We start from the raw sequence: 13,325 nt of genomic DNA, 5'->3' as shown, positions 1-13,325 counted from the left end.
ACTTGTACACAGATATTGAGACATAGAGACAATTCTCAAGGCACCAGAGACATGTAGACACATGTCCGCCCTGTGTATACATGTACATGCCCATATGTAGATATGAGTCACAATGTGCAGACCGACAGACACCTACTAAGTGCCACCTATGAGGACATAAGGCCCATGCATGGATACACATGCTAACACACACACACACACACACACACACACACACACACACACATGCATAGATGTGGTATTACATCTAGAAAGCCAGAGATAGAGAACATGTGCAGTTACATGTAGAAGTGAGCAGAACCACACAGGCATGCCCTCAGATGTATAAAGGCTCATTCAGATGGTCATAGGCCGTGCTCCAAGACACAGAGGCTTGGAGTCATAGACACAGACATACAATCATCTGAGACCAGCCAAGCCAGTGTCTTGCAGCCAGACACCAGTGAATTTTGGGGCTGATGTGAATCTTGTGCCCACAGGGGGAACCTGGGGACCCTGGAGAAGATGGAAGGAAGGTAAGACCCCTCGCTTGGAGTCTGTTCTGCCCTCAGAATAGGGCCCTATCTAAAGTACCCTTGTCCTCCACAGGGAGAGAAGGGAGATTCAGGCACCCCCGGGAGAGAAGTGAGTGCTGGAGCCTTCTGCAACCTGACCCATGACCCTGTGATATCTGTGATATATGGTTCCACTCTTTTCTGGGGCCTCAGGGTCCTGATCCTGGCTGCATCCCCCACAGGGCCATGAGGGTCCCAAGGGTGAGCGTGGAGCTCCTGGTAGCCCTGGACTCCAGGGTCCCCCAGGCCTCCCTGGGCAGGTGGGCCCTTCTGGCCAGGTGAGTATCCAGGAGGGTCGTTCTAGGACTTGGGAGCGTCGGGGGCCATTATGTTCCCACTGGATACCATCCTGGGATACCATGATCCTATGTGACCTCTTTGTGTTCTATCATATCTCAGGGTTTTCCTGGGGTTCCAGGAAACACAGGCCCCAAGGTGAGTGTGCATGTGGTGGGTAGGGGGTACGGTGAGGGGCTAGTAGGGTTGAAGCATTTCCTCCCACCTCTCTTTGTGATCACTCTTTGTTCTCAGGGTGACCGTGGGGAGAGTGGACCCAAAGGGGAACAGGTGAGGTCCCCACCTTTCTCACATGCCCAGGTAGCCATAGCTCCCACATGGTGCATGCACACTTCCCCCAGAAACTGGGTCCAGCAACTTGTCTCTTGGTGTCTCCAGGGCCTTCCGGGAGAACGTGGCCTGAGAGGAGAACCTGGGAGCGTGGGGGTGAGTGAAGCTTAAGACCTGGTCCTCGACTCTTATTTGCATGCCTAAAGGAGCCACCTCTATCCTCTTCCCCTTGCCCTGTGGCCCCATGGGTTCTGTCCTGTGTTCAGTCTCCTGTCCTATTGGGATTCCCATAGTCTACACTGGGGGGACCAGGCAATGGGGGCATGCCAGGGAGGGGCTTCCAGGGCCTTGAGCCACCTCAACCAGCGCTAAAGTGTCCTGTGGGCAAGAGGCCTGGAGAAGAGAGTATGGAAGCTGTTTCTGGGAGCAGCGTGGGGCTTCTCTGAGGGTAGCCCCTCACCCAGCTTGTGTCCCCAGAATGTGGAGCGGTTGCTGGAAACGATTGGCATCAAGGTAGGTTGTTTGGGGGCCGGGAGTGGGGGTGGATGGAGGCCCCAGGGGGCAAGGGGCGCCCACATGGCCTGGCGAGGGCCTGGGTGGCTGCAGGAACGGTCCCTGTTTCCCCAACCCCTTGTTATCACTCAGACATCTGCCCTGCGAGAGATCGTGGAGACCTGGGATGAGAGCTCCGGCAGCTTCCTGCCCTTGCCTGACCGGCGCCGTGGTCCTAAGGGGGACCCAGGCGAGCGGGGCCCCCCAGGCAAGGAGGTGAGTGTCGATCACTCAGTGGGGATGTCCTGTGGACGGTGTCACCCACCTCTAGCAACATTCACTCTTCTGTTCCTCCAGGGACCCATTGGCTTTTCTGGAGAACGTGGGCTGAAGGGAGATCGTGGAGACCCTGGCCCTCAGGGGCCACCAGGCCTGGCTCTTGGGGAAAGGGGCCCCCCTGGACCTCCCGGCCTTGCCGGGGAGCCTGGAAAGCCTGGTATTCCTGGGCTCCCAGGCCGGGCTGGGGACGCAGGGGAGGCAGGAAGGCCAGGAGAGAGGGTGAGCTGGGCTAGCCAGGAAGACTGGGGATGTGGGGCCAGGAGGGGCTGGGCTCCCCGTGGATGTGGCCCTCACCCTGCTATTTGCACCTCAGGGAGAACGAGGAGAGAAAGGAGAACGTGGGGAACAGGTGAGCTGAGAGAGGCTACAGGGGGCGGGACTTCCTGGGTGTTGTGCTGGGGAAGCCACACCGTTTCCTTCTTCTCCACAGGGCAGAGACGGCCCTCCTGGCCTCCCTGGACCTCCCGGCCCTCCTGGCCCCAAGGTGATCAGCCAGCCCTGCCCTGGGCCTGTGGCTGTTGTTACCAGGAGGGCACCATTAACTTAGGCCCCAGAAACTCCATATGGTGTCTCTAACCCATAATCCTGTGGGATCCTTTAATCCGGGGTGACCCCTCCATGCCTCTGTGATAGACACATTTCTCTCCTATGACCTGGTATTTGTAGGTGGCTGTGGATGAGCTAGGTCCTGGACTCTCTGGAGTGCAAGGACCCCCTGGACTCAAAGGCACTAAGGTCAGTGTGTGCGATCAACAGGGGGGGCCACTCCCTGCCATGGCACCAGGGTCCAGCTTGACATGTCATCCCTACAGGGGGATCCAGGCAGTGATGGCGACCGAGGCCCCAAGGGAGACAGGGTGAGGCCTGCTAACCCACCACGCTTCCCTCTCCTTTAGGGGGGCACGTGAGCAGTGGTGTGTCTATGGGCACATAGCAGTGACTGGGGGCTCAGGACATGCCGTTCTGCTTATAGGGTGTGCCAGGCATCAAGGGAGACCGGGGAGAGCCTGGACAGAGGGGTCTTGATGGCAGCCCGGTGAGTCTGTGCCACAGGTCACCCATGTGCCTGCACAGGGCTCTTACAGTGTTGTCTGGACTGGAGTCTGCACTGCCTGGGACTGTCTGGGGTGGCTGGGATGTGGGAACAAAGAGGATCCATGTGGTCTTAAACCTGTTCTCTTCAGGGTCTACCAGGAGAGCGTGGTGTGGCTGGGCCTGAAGGGAAGCCGGTAAGTGGTGGCAGGAACCTCCTGGCCCAGGCTCCTGGGAACAGCTGCCCTCTGCTGGGAGCTGGCTGCTCTGTGCACATGTCACCAGTGACAAGGATGTTGTGCCTGCGTGCCAGGGTGTGAGTGCAGGTGTGTGTGTGTGTGTGTGTGTGTGTGTGTGTGTGTGGTGTGGTGTGTAGGCCAGGATGTGTTATCCCTGAGGGTATGGGGTGATCTATGCCTGAGGGGTGGCAGCCTGCATGTGGGCTCCCTAGACAGAGGCCTCTGCACGTTGGAAATAGGCCCACATGAGGCCCGGATTGAGGCTCAGCAGCCCCCCTTCTCTATCCAGGGTTTGCAAGGTCCAAGGGGGACCCCTGGCCCAGTGGTGAGTATCAGAATCCTCACCCCTCCTGCCCCCATCCTGCCCCATGCCACAAGGGTCAGTACTGCCTTAGTTTCTCTGGTGGGGTGGGACTGGCTCCGCCTCACCAGACTCCTTCTCTCTCCAACAGGGTGGCCACGGAGACCCTGGACCTCCTGGTGCCCCGGTGAGTAACAGGAGAGCACTGCCTGGTGGGGGTGGGATGGGCACTAATCCCCACTGGTGAGCCAGGCCTTGTTTGTGTTAATCCCCGAGCCCCGGCAGATGACTCTGACTCCCGTCCCCTGCTCTTGATACTTTTTTCTAGGGCCTTGCTGGCTCCACAGGACCCCAGGGTCCTTCTGGCCTGAAGGTGAGTATAGGTGTGTGCAGGCGTGTGGCTAAAAGGCAGAGGAGGCTCCTCTGAGCCATGTCCACACCAGGATAGCCCCTGCCACCCCCCTGGGTTGTCATCACCCTGAGATGGGGCTAAGCACCAAGGTGCCCCATCCACGTGGGCTTTTCTTATGGGCAGAGGGCTGAGGAGCCTCTTGTCTTTTTGTGGGGTCACAAGGTCTCTGGGTTTTTGGCAGGGGGAGCCTGGAGAGACAGGACCACCAGGACGGGTGAGTGGCCCAGCTCAGGGGTTAGAGTCACAGGGAGCCACGTGGGATTGGAGCTGCCCTGAACTGTTTCTTCCCCCAGGGCCTGCCCGGACCCACCGGGGCTGTGGGACTTCCTGGCCCTCCTGGCCCTTCAGGCCTCGTGGTAAGTGAGGTCCCTGCAGGGACACCATGTCCTGCCCCCTGGGTCCCACGTTCCCCCATGTTCTTCTCACATCTGACTTGTCTCCTTCAGGGTCCTCAAGGGGCACCGGGTCTGCCTGGACAAGTGGTGAGTCCTGGGGGTCAAGACTGAACTCCAGGGGGTCAGGAGTCAGTGGGCAGGCCATGACAGAGCTCCTCCCTTTCAGGGGGAGACAGGGAAGCCGGGAGCCCCAGGTCGTGATGGTGCCAGTGGCAAAGACGGAGACAGAGGAGCTCCTGGTGTGCCGGTGTGTATTCTGGGAGAGCTTTCTCCAAGCCTGTGATGGGGCCGTGTGCCCGGTCCTGGGCCTAGAGAGTAGGGAGAGCAGTGGCAGCAGGCCCAGGGCAGTGGGGAGGCACTGAGTCCTTCCCATTGCCCTGTCACAGGGGTCGCCAGGTCTGCCCGGCCCTGTTGGACCTAAAGGAGAGCCTGGACCCATGGGGACTCCTGGACAGGTGATCCTGACCCTGACCCCGACCCTCTGTACCAGCTCCTCTGCCTCACCATCCAGGCTGGCAGGGTGGGGCTGGGGAGAAGGCGGGGGGGCTAGGTAACTCACTGGGCATTCCCCACAGGCTGTGGTCGGGCCCCCTGGAGCAAAGGGAGAGAAGGTGAGTGTGCAGAAGGCCTGGGGGGAGGGACTGAGGGGGGCCAGGGCATCCCACTGACCCTTCTTCCTCATCAGGGAGCCCCCGGAGGCCTTGCTGGAGACCTGGTGGGAGAGCCGGTGAGTGTGGAGCCTCCGACAGCATAGTTCACCCATCTTCATGACTCTGGGCTTTCATAATACGTGTTACATTAGACCCTGCACCTCCTTCCTTGGGTGTCATCTTTCTGTGCCCCTAATGCCCATGTTGCTTCCTGTCCCGTCTCTACAGGGAGCCAAAGGTGATCGAGGACTGCCAGGGCCTCGGGGCGAGAAGGTGAGGCAGACCCAGCCCAAGGGCCTAAGCACTGTGTAGAGGGGGGCCAGGCTGGGTGGCTAGATCACCTTACTACCCTTTCTGTGCAGGGTGAAGCTGGCCGTGCAGGGGAGCCTGGAGACCCTGGGGAAGATGTGAGTCTGGGGTCTGGGCAAGTCAGCTGGGAGTGAGGAGTGCAGGTGTGGACATGAGGGACCATTCCCAGGCCTGTGCACCCTCCAGCATTCAGGATCCCGCTCCAGGGAGTACACAGGGATCCAGCCTCTTGGCTTCCTCACTCCTGGGTGGGGGCGGGGGTGTGTCTTTGCTTCCTTGTGCCTATCCTAGGTCTTCTGCTCCTCACTGTGTCTGAGCACACATGTGTGTGTCCCTGTCTGATGCCCTAGGTCTCCTGTTAATGTACCCCTTTCCCCTGCCACCTCTGCGTTCCATGTATCTGAATGCATGCTTGTGGGCCTGTCTTAGCTCCCCAGGATGGGGCAACATTTGTGTGCTCCTGGGAGCTCCTGTGTGTCTGTGCTCACACCGGAGGTCCCTATGCCTGTGCTTCTGTGTGGGCTCCCCGTGTCTGTAGCCACGCCTAAACTCCCACATATCTGTGGTCACCTCTGGGCTCCTGTGAGCCAATCCTTGCTTACGTGTCTGAGTTCCACATGTGAGCTACCCTGGGAATATTCTTGGGCCGTGTCTAAGCTCTGGGTTCATGTTCCTCCCGTCTCAAGTACTGTTTACTTTGCTTTTTTAGGGTCAAAAAGGGGCTCCTGGACTCAAGGGTAATAAGGTATGTGTACCCTAAAGCATCCCTGCTGGGGGTCATGTTCCTGGGACTCGGAGAGCTGATCTGACCCCTCTTTCCCTTGAAGGGTGACCCAGGAATCGGGGTCCAGGGCCCCCTTGGGCCAGCTGGTCCTCCAGGTCTGAAGGTTAGTCAATGCCCCATCACCAGTGGTGTGCAGCAGGCAGGGAGGTGCCTGGAAGCGGGAAGAAGGCATTCTGGGCCTGGTTCTGGGAAGGAGTCCTGTTGGGGCCATTCCTCCCTTTGCTATCTCTGTTCCAGGGAGATGCGGGCCCCCCTGGGCCCCCTGGTGCTCCTGGTGTTGTCGGATTCCCCGGTCAGACAGGCCTTCGTGGAGAGATGGGTCAGCCAGGCCCCAGTGGAGAGCGGGTAAGCGTGCTGGGAGCAGCATGCAGGGACTTGGTGACTTCAAGACTTCTGAATTTGGTAGTGGGTGAGGAGAAGGGGGCCCAGGCCCTGCCTCAGGAGCTCCAGTCTTGGAGGGGCCATAGGGGAGGAAGGTCTCCAAGTCATTCTCTGCCTCTTTTGCTTTATTGTTCCCGTAGGGTCTGGCAGGTCTCCCGGGGAGAGAGGGAGCCCCAGGTCCCTTGGGGCCACCTGGACCACCAGGGTCAGTGGTGAGTAGAAGTGCTCTCTGTCCCGGGTATCTGATTCTTGTGTGTTGGAGTCTGTCCAGGTGGGAACTGGGACACACTGTGTGTCTGGGTATGTGTGTGTGCTTTTGAGGGCATGGGACACTCACCTTACTCTGCCCACAGGGAGTGCCCGGGCCCTCTGGACTCAAAGGAGACAAGGTAGATGGGACAATGCTGCTGGCTCTCCTGTATCCATCACTCCCTCCACCCTCCACTGACCTCCCTTGACCCTCTGTCCCCCACTGATTCCCCTCTCATATCCCTGGTGTCCTGTTGATCTCCAGGGAGACCCTGGAGCAGGGCTGCCCGGGGCCCGAGGCGAGCGTGGGGAACCTGGTGTCCGGGTATGTACTTCCTGCTCTGCAGCCATGGCTCCCTTTACCACAGCTCTTGCCTCTCATTTCCAACTTCTGAGTCAATGAACTCAATGTCACCATCCAGGGTGAAGACGGCCGTCCCGGCCAGGAGGGACCCCGAGGACTCACGGTGGGTCCCCTTGGGGAAAGCACCAGTGATGTGACTTCATTCCCCTGCCTGTGACCTCTGTGCTGTTGGGACACACTCTGTAGACTTCTGGTTCTTTTTATGTACTCTCTGGTTCTTCATGTCTCCCATTCCCCTTGGACCCTTGGTTGTCCCCTACCCCCTGAGCGGTCTCCCCACTAATGCCCCCAAGTTTATTTAGCTCACTGTTGTCTTCTCATACAGGGGCCCCCGGGCAGCCGGGGGGAACGTGGGGAGAAGGTAAGGACATGGGGAAAAGGCCCCAGGGTGGGTGGGGGTGGAGCCAGATCTTGTAATTCAGGACTTGGGACTCCTCAGTTTGGAGAGATTCACACTCTTCCACCCAATAGGGTGACACTGGAACTACAGGGCTAAAGGGTGACAAGGTGAGTGTGGGCATGCGGGAGGGCAGAGGCAGGGGCTAAGTGTGGTCCCGCGTCCTCTGATTGCCCTCTGTCCACTCAGGGTGATGCAGCCATGGCTGTGGGGCCTCCAGGGCCACGGGGTGCCAAAGGGGACATGGTGAGTAGGTCTGGCTCATGTACAGAGTGGGTCTGTCTTGGGTGTGGGAGGAGCTCCCGTGGGGGCTGGGCCAGGGAATCTGAGTGCTCAAACCCTCAGATGGTGAGAGACCACCAGCCCCTGACCCTCACTTCTGACCCCTGACCCAGGGCGAACGAGGGCCTCGGGGCATAGATGGTGACAAAGGACCTCGAGGAGACACTGGGAACCCTGGAGAGAAGGTACAGAGAAGAGGGTGGGGTACTCTATATAAGGTCAGGAGAGGGTTTCTGTGGGCTGTGGGGGCTCTATTGAGGGTCTGTGAGGAAAAAAGGGGAGGATGGGGGCTTTCTGGGGGTTAGAAGGAGGGGGTTCAGTAGGCTGTGGCAACTCTGTGGAGTGGCTGAGAGGATGGGGGCTCTACAGTGGGCTCAAGGACCTCCATGTGAGGTTGCCAGGGAGCTCTGTGGAATGTAGCTCGAAGAGAGGCCCTCTGGGAACAGGCAAGGGGCTTCTTAGGTGTCAGGAGTACTCCAGGTTGGTTCAGGAGCCCCATGGTAGGAAGAAGGGGCAGGGATCTGAGGGCCCGGGATGAGAAATGAGCCACACTGAGGGTGATGGGTGGGAGCGAGCGCTGCCCCACCTGGCAGGTTCCAGTCATACTTCAAGCCTCCAGCCTGGTGTGGTCCTGATTATGTCCCTCTCCTGGTTACACCCACAGGGCACCAAGGGAGAGCCTGGTGACAAGGGCTCAACCGGGTTGCTGGGAGCTCGTGGACTCACAGGACCCAAGGTCAGCCCTGCCCCAGGCACAGACCCCAAACCACCCGTCACACACATCTGTCTCATGGGTGTCCTCTGAACGTTGGAGGTTTTCCAGCCTCCCTCACTGTTGGCCACGTGGCCATGTGATTACATGGGATTTGTGTGCAGCCTGGGAGTGACTGAGTGGCACGGGGGACAGTCACACTGAAAGGTGGCCCTCCCCCATCTGTGTTTCCTACAGGGTGAACCTGGTGCTGCAGGGATCCCAGGTGACCCGGTAAGATGCCCCTGCTCCCTCAGAGACCCCCTGCCCCACAGGGCCCCATCTCCCTGTGGTGGCCTTTGACCTTATAGTGATCCAGTGGTCTCATGGTATCCTCATGCTGCCCAGTGCCCCCACCTTCACAGTAACTGCTATGATGTTTCCACCCGCATGGTGACCTCTGCCCATGGAAAATCCTGCCCTTCCATTGGCTCTGGCCTCCAATAGTGACTCTCACCCCTGTGGTGTTTCCTGTTCCTTTCATCCAGAGTGATTCCCCTGGATCCCTCCTGACCTCTCTTGACTCCATATTGACCCCTCTCTCTACCAGGGATCACCAGGAAAGGATGGAACCCCTGGTATCCGAGGCGACAAAGGAGATATTGGCTTCATGGGTCCCCGGGGCCTCAAGGTGGGAAGGGGCTGGGCTTTTTTCCTGGTCAGGAAGGCCTGATGTTGGAGGGCAAGGTATCTGGGGTCAAAGGTCAGGTATCTGGGGTCAGATGTTGGGGTATATGGGATTGAATGTGGGGCATTAGATTAGGGGTTGGAAGGTCAGAGATTAGAGTGTCTGAGGCCAGTTTGGAGAGTGGTTACATGGTCTGGTCAAGGGGTTAGGTGTCTGGAAGTCACTTTTCCGTTTCTTTCCCCCCCCCCCCAGGGTGAACGAGGGATAAAGGGGGCCTGTGGCCTTGACGGAGAGAAGGGAGATAAGGTACAGAGGTGATGGGAACATGGGCGTCTGTGGGGCCTGGGGCCTGTCTGACCCTTCTACCTGATTGATCCCTGCAGGGAGAAGCTGGTCCCCCTGGCCGCCCTGGGCTGGCAGGACGCAAGGGAGATGTGGTGAGTGTGGGGCACCCAGAATGGGGAGAGGATGGGTAGGCCAAGGCCCAGCTCATGTTTTCTCTTCTCCAGGGGGAGCCGGGTATGCCGGGCCAGTCGGGGACCCCTGGAAAGGAGGGCCTGATTGGTCCCAAGGTATGGGCCCTCTCGACAGTGGACAAAAGGGGGTCAAAATGGGGCAGGGAAGGTCATGGTAGGGTCATGAGGATTTCATGTCAAGAGGGTTGTAGAAAGTTGGGACACTGGGGGATAGAGTAGGATTGGTTTTGAGGTTTCAGGGTGAGTTGGGGTCACAGTAGGGACTTTGGATTAAGGGATGAGAAGAGGAGCAGTGGGGAGAGGTGCATCAGGGCTAAGAGGTCAGTAGGGGAGGCTGGTGTGTGTATATAAAGGAAATAGGTGGAAGCAGGGCAAGGGGTATTACAGTCAGGTCAGGGTCATGAGGATCACAGCAGGTTGAAGGTCCTGGGATGGTAGGGTCACAGGTGCTTGGGTCATGGAAGATTGTGGCCATTGGACCAAGGGGCTCATGGCAGTTGAACTGAGGACATCAAGACAGATGGTCTCTCATGCTTCTTTCTGTTCCCAGGGTGATCGAGGCTTTGATGGGCAGCCAGGATCCAAGGGTGACCAGGGTGAGAAAGGGGAGCGGGTAAGTGGAGACCAAGGTCAAGCTAAAGGGACTGTACTTTCTGGAAGTGGGTCCATCTTTGGGGGCTTTGATCACTGACTCTGACCTGTCTCTCCACAGGGGTCCCCAGGAATTGGGGGCTTCCCAGGTCCCAGGGGCAATGATGGCTCTAGTGGCCCCCCTGGGCCACCTGGCAGTGTTGGTCCCAAAGGCCCTGAAGGACTTCAGGGCCAGAAGGTAAACAGCTCTGACCCTGACTCCTGATCCCTGAACCTCCCTGACCCTTCCAATATCACTGACCTCTGACCCTGCAACCCATCGCCAATACCCCTGAGCCTATGATCTCGACTTTCCTTCCTTCTGACCTCCACTGACTCTGACTGCTCACTCATCCTTGTGTCTGACAGGGTGAGCGAGGTCCCCCTGGAGAGAGAGTGGTGGGTGCCCCTGGGGCCCCTGGGGCCCCTGGAGAGAGAGGGGAGCAGGTAAGTGGGGATTCCTGGGGTTGGGGTCAGAGACTGGGGTGACCTCTGGTGTCCCTAAGATCAGAGGTCACAGTCTGGTCCCATCTGTTGCACACAGGGGCGGCCAGGGCCCGCTGGCCCCCGTGGGGAAAAGGGAGAAGCTGCGTTAACAGTAAGTGTAGGCCTTCGTGGGCTGGGCCCCTGACTCAGTGCTGTCCCCCTGTGATCCCTGCATCATATGCCCTTTGTCCCTCCCGTGATCCCTGGGTTCTTCATGATCCTTGTGGTCTTGTGCTCCCAGGAGGATGACATTCGGGGCTTTGTGCGTCAGGAGATGAGTCAGCATTGTGGTGAGTGGGGCCCAGCCCAGAGCCTCTTGGGTCTCATTCCCATTCTACTCCAGCACCCCTAGACAGGGGCAGGTGGGGTCCCCAGAACTTATGGGGGACCAGCAGTCACAGAGATGGGTGGAGATGGATAGATACACAGGAGGGCATGTATGCTCAGGACAGACATACTATGAGGACTTTCCCCAAACGGTGACACGCAGCAAATGTGGGTGGACACACAGTGTTCCTAGAAGCCCAGTGTGGCCGTGTGTGGAGGGGTGGAGGCGGGAGCAGCCCAGTGGGGCTCTGATGGCCCTGAGGGGTATCAGAGAGTGAAGCTCTGTCTCCTCCTGTCTCTGCTTCCGTTCCCTCTCCATGCCTGTCTGTTTCTGACGCTCCCTCTCTTGCCCTTTGTTGGCCTGTTCCCAACTTCTCTTTCGTCCTTTGTCTGTTTCTCCTCTGCCTTTCTTCCTCTTTCTTCCTTCCTCTTTCTCTGCTTCCCACCCTCTCTCTCTTTCTGTCCTGTCGGTCTCTCTGTCACTTTCTCCTGCTGTCTTTCTCTGCCCTGCTGTGTGTGTCCCTCTGTCTCTCTCTTTCTCTGCCCCTTTCCATCGTTGTCTCTTTCTCTCTGTTCTTTTCTCTCTCCCTGCCCTTCTCTGCCCCCTCCAGCCTGCCAGGGCCAGTTTATTGCATCTGGATCACGTGAGTAGTTTTCTGGTATTTTCTGCTCCTGGGACTTTCCTCATGCCAGGTCCCACTGTGTCCATTATCTGGGTTTGCTCAGCAGGGACTTGGCTGGGGTGGCTGCCATCATGACCCCAAGGCCCTGTGCCCCTGCTCCTTGCTCCAGGACCCCTCCCTAGTTATGCTGCAGACACTGCCAGCCCCCAGCTCCACCCTGTGCCTGTGCTCCGGGTCTCTCATGCAGAGGAGGAAGGTGAGGACAGGGGAACCATGGGGCATGTGTAGTGGGGCACAGACACATGCGGGGTTGCTCATGCATGCAGGGCACAGGCCATGTGTATAGGGGCGACATGGAGGGCACAGCATGAACACTGGGCACACACGTGGGAGACCAGCGCTACCTGCCCCACTCCCAGGGGCCGGGGTTGGGCAGCATGAACGTGGCCCAGCAGCAGCCTCACTCATAGCACCCCACCCTGTGTGTAGGCGAGGTGCCCCCAGAGGACGATGAATATGAATATTCTGAGTATTCTGTGGAGGAATACCAAGACCCTGAAGTTCTTCAGGATGGTGATGGTGAGAAGGGGGGTTGGCCCAGAGGGACTCAGGGAGGGACAGTAGTGACCCCTGCTGACCTCTCACTGACCCTCAGTCCCTGACTGCCGCCACCCCTGCTGACCTCCTGACCCCCGTTGGCCCTAGACCCCTGCTTGCTTCCACTGGATGAGGGCTCCTGCACTGCCTACACCCTGCGCTGGTACCATCGAGCTGTGGCAGGTGGCACAGATGCCTGTCACCCCTTTGTCTATGGCGGCTGTGGAGGGAATGCGAATCGTTTTGGGACCCGTGAGGCCTGTGAGCGCCGCTGCATGCCCCGCGTGGTCCAGAGCCAGGGAACAGGTATGGGCCTACCCCTCCGCCCCGAGAGGGACCTGGACACTGAGCCTACCCAGATCAGGTCTTGGTCGGGGTCCCACGTCAGGACCCCCCTCAGACTGGGAGGCCTGGGACAGACCTCCCCAGACCAAGTTGCTGAACAGAGAACCCTAGCTGTGGAGTCCCCTCCATGCTCCCTCCTCAAGGGTCTGAGTGAGGATCCCCTCTCTGAGGTCAGAGCCTCACTCTTGTGCTCCCAGCTGCCCCACTGACCATCTGCGCACTGCCTCTCCGTGGCCTACATGCTGGGTGAGGCCAGATGCCTGAAGTCAGCTCCCAACCTGTTCCACCCAGGTGCTGCCCGAAGCTGAGGCCCAGATGATGAGCTGAAGTCCAGCATCCCCTGGTGGACTCCTGTCCCTCCCCTTGGTGCTACAGGCCTGAGTGCATGTGAGCGTGCATGAGCGTGTCCGTTATTTCAGTGACTTGGTCCCGTGGGTCTAGCCTTCCCCCCTGTGGACAAACCCCCATTGTGGCTCCTGCCTCCCTGGTAGATGACTCAGTGTGGGGGTGGCTGTGGGCAGTGAGCGGATGTGACTGCATCTGACCCGCCCCTTGACCCAAGCCTGTGATGACATGGTGCTGATTCTGGGGGGCATTAAAGCTGCTGTTTTAAAAGGCCCCTGTTGTGACTGTTTGGGGAGATGGGGATGGCAGGGGGTCCGGTTTTCCCTGGGAGGTCAGTGCTCTCCTGCACGGGTGCAGAGTCCCTCTGTCC

At 58.9% G+C, this 13,325-nt stretch overlaps 1 protein-coding gene across 3 annotated transcripts in view; it reads left to right on the top strand.

Moving 5' to 3' along the window:
• The window catches only part of COL7A1 (collagen type VII alpha 1 chain), a 31,053-nt gene extending 17,825 nt beyond the window's left edge, over positions 1–13,228 (top strand). The window contains exons 65-118 of one of the 3 annotated variants that reach the window (XM_003982165.6): positions 480–515; positions 589–624; positions 737–832; positions 954–989; positions 1,086–1,121; positions 1,230–1,277; positions 1,599–1,634; positions 1,767–1,889; positions 1,971–2,171; positions 2,266–2,301; positions 2,383–2,436; positions 2,619–2,687; positions 2,765–2,809; positions 2,926–2,988; positions 3,137–3,181; positions 3,513–3,548; positions 3,676–3,711; positions 3,853–3,897; positions 4,118–4,150; positions 4,230–4,292; positions 4,383–4,418; positions 4,498–4,578; positions 4,718–4,786; positions 4,907–4,942; positions 5,017–5,058; positions 5,210–5,254; positions 5,344–5,388; positions 6,000–6,035; positions 6,118–6,177; positions 6,312–6,419; positions 6,596–6,667; positions 6,809–6,844; positions 6,970–7,029; positions 7,127–7,171; positions 7,394–7,429; positions 7,540–7,575; positions 7,655–7,711; positions 7,861–7,932; positions 8,412–8,483; positions 8,697–8,732; positions 9,049–9,129; positions 9,379–9,432; positions 9,510–9,563; positions 9,636–9,698; positions 10,153–10,215; positions 10,315–10,431; positions 10,602–10,679; positions 10,777–10,830; positions 10,960–11,008; positions 11,657–11,689; positions 11,838–11,924; positions 12,158–12,247; positions 12,374–12,571; positions 12,902–13,228. In XM_003982165.6, the coding sequence (XP_003982214.2) occupies positions 480–515; positions 589–624; positions 737–832; positions 954–989; positions 1,086–1,121; positions 1,230–1,277; positions 1,599–1,634; positions 1,767–1,889; positions 1,971–2,171; positions 2,266–2,301; positions 2,383–2,436; positions 2,619–2,687; positions 2,765–2,809; positions 2,926–2,988; positions 3,137–3,181; positions 3,513–3,548; positions 3,676–3,711; positions 3,853–3,897; positions 4,118–4,150; positions 4,230–4,292; positions 4,383–4,418; positions 4,498–4,578; positions 4,718–4,786; positions 4,907–4,942; positions 5,017–5,058; positions 5,210–5,254; positions 5,344–5,388; positions 6,000–6,035; positions 6,118–6,177; positions 6,312–6,419; positions 6,596–6,667; positions 6,809–6,844; positions 6,970–7,029; positions 7,127–7,171; positions 7,394–7,429; positions 7,540–7,575; positions 7,655–7,711; positions 7,861–7,932; positions 8,412–8,483; positions 8,697–8,732; positions 9,049–9,129; positions 9,379–9,432; positions 9,510–9,563; positions 9,636–9,698; positions 10,153–10,215; positions 10,315–10,431; positions 10,602–10,679; positions 10,777–10,830; positions 10,960–11,008; positions 11,657–11,689; positions 11,838–11,924; positions 12,158–12,247; positions 12,374–12,571; positions 12,902–12,918 (3,291 nt within the window). In that variant the 3' untranslated portion in view covers positions 12,919–13,228. Of the gene's footprint in view, positions 1–479; positions 516–588; positions 625–736; positions 833–953; positions 990–1,085; positions 1,122–1,229; positions 1,278–1,598; positions 1,635–1,766; positions 1,890–1,970; positions 2,172–2,265; positions 2,302–2,382; positions 2,437–2,618; positions 2,688–2,764; positions 2,810–2,925; positions 2,989–3,136; positions 3,182–3,512; positions 3,549–3,675; positions 3,712–3,852; positions 3,898–4,117; positions 4,151–4,229; positions 4,293–4,382; positions 4,419–4,497; positions 4,579–4,717; positions 4,787–4,906; positions 4,943–5,016; positions 5,059–5,209; positions 5,255–5,343; positions 5,389–5,999; positions 6,036–6,117; positions 6,178–6,311; positions 6,420–6,595; positions 6,668–6,808; positions 6,845–6,969; positions 7,030–7,126; positions 7,172–7,393; positions 7,430–7,539; positions 7,576–7,654; positions 7,712–7,860; positions 7,933–8,411; positions 8,484–8,696; positions 8,733–9,048; positions 9,130–9,378; positions 9,433–9,509; positions 9,564–9,635; positions 9,699–10,152; positions 10,216–10,314; positions 10,432–10,601; positions 10,680–10,776; positions 10,831–10,959; positions 11,009–11,656; positions 11,690–11,774; positions 11,925–12,157; positions 12,248–12,373; positions 12,572–12,901 lie in introns of those variants that run through there. The other 2 variants (XM_019821172.2, XM_019821176.3) reach the window with 2 other exon arrangements.
• Positions 13,229–13,325: the final 97 nt, after the last annotated feature.

Source organism: Felis catus, chromosome A2, assembly GCF_018350175.1.
Source record: "Felis catus isolate Fca126 chromosome A2, F.catus_Fca126_mat1.0, whole genome shotgun sequence".
Lineage (NCBI taxonomy): Eukaryota > Metazoa > Chordata > Mammalia > Carnivora > Felidae > Felis > Felis catus.
This window is presented reverse-complemented; position numbering and strand designations above follow the sequence as displayed.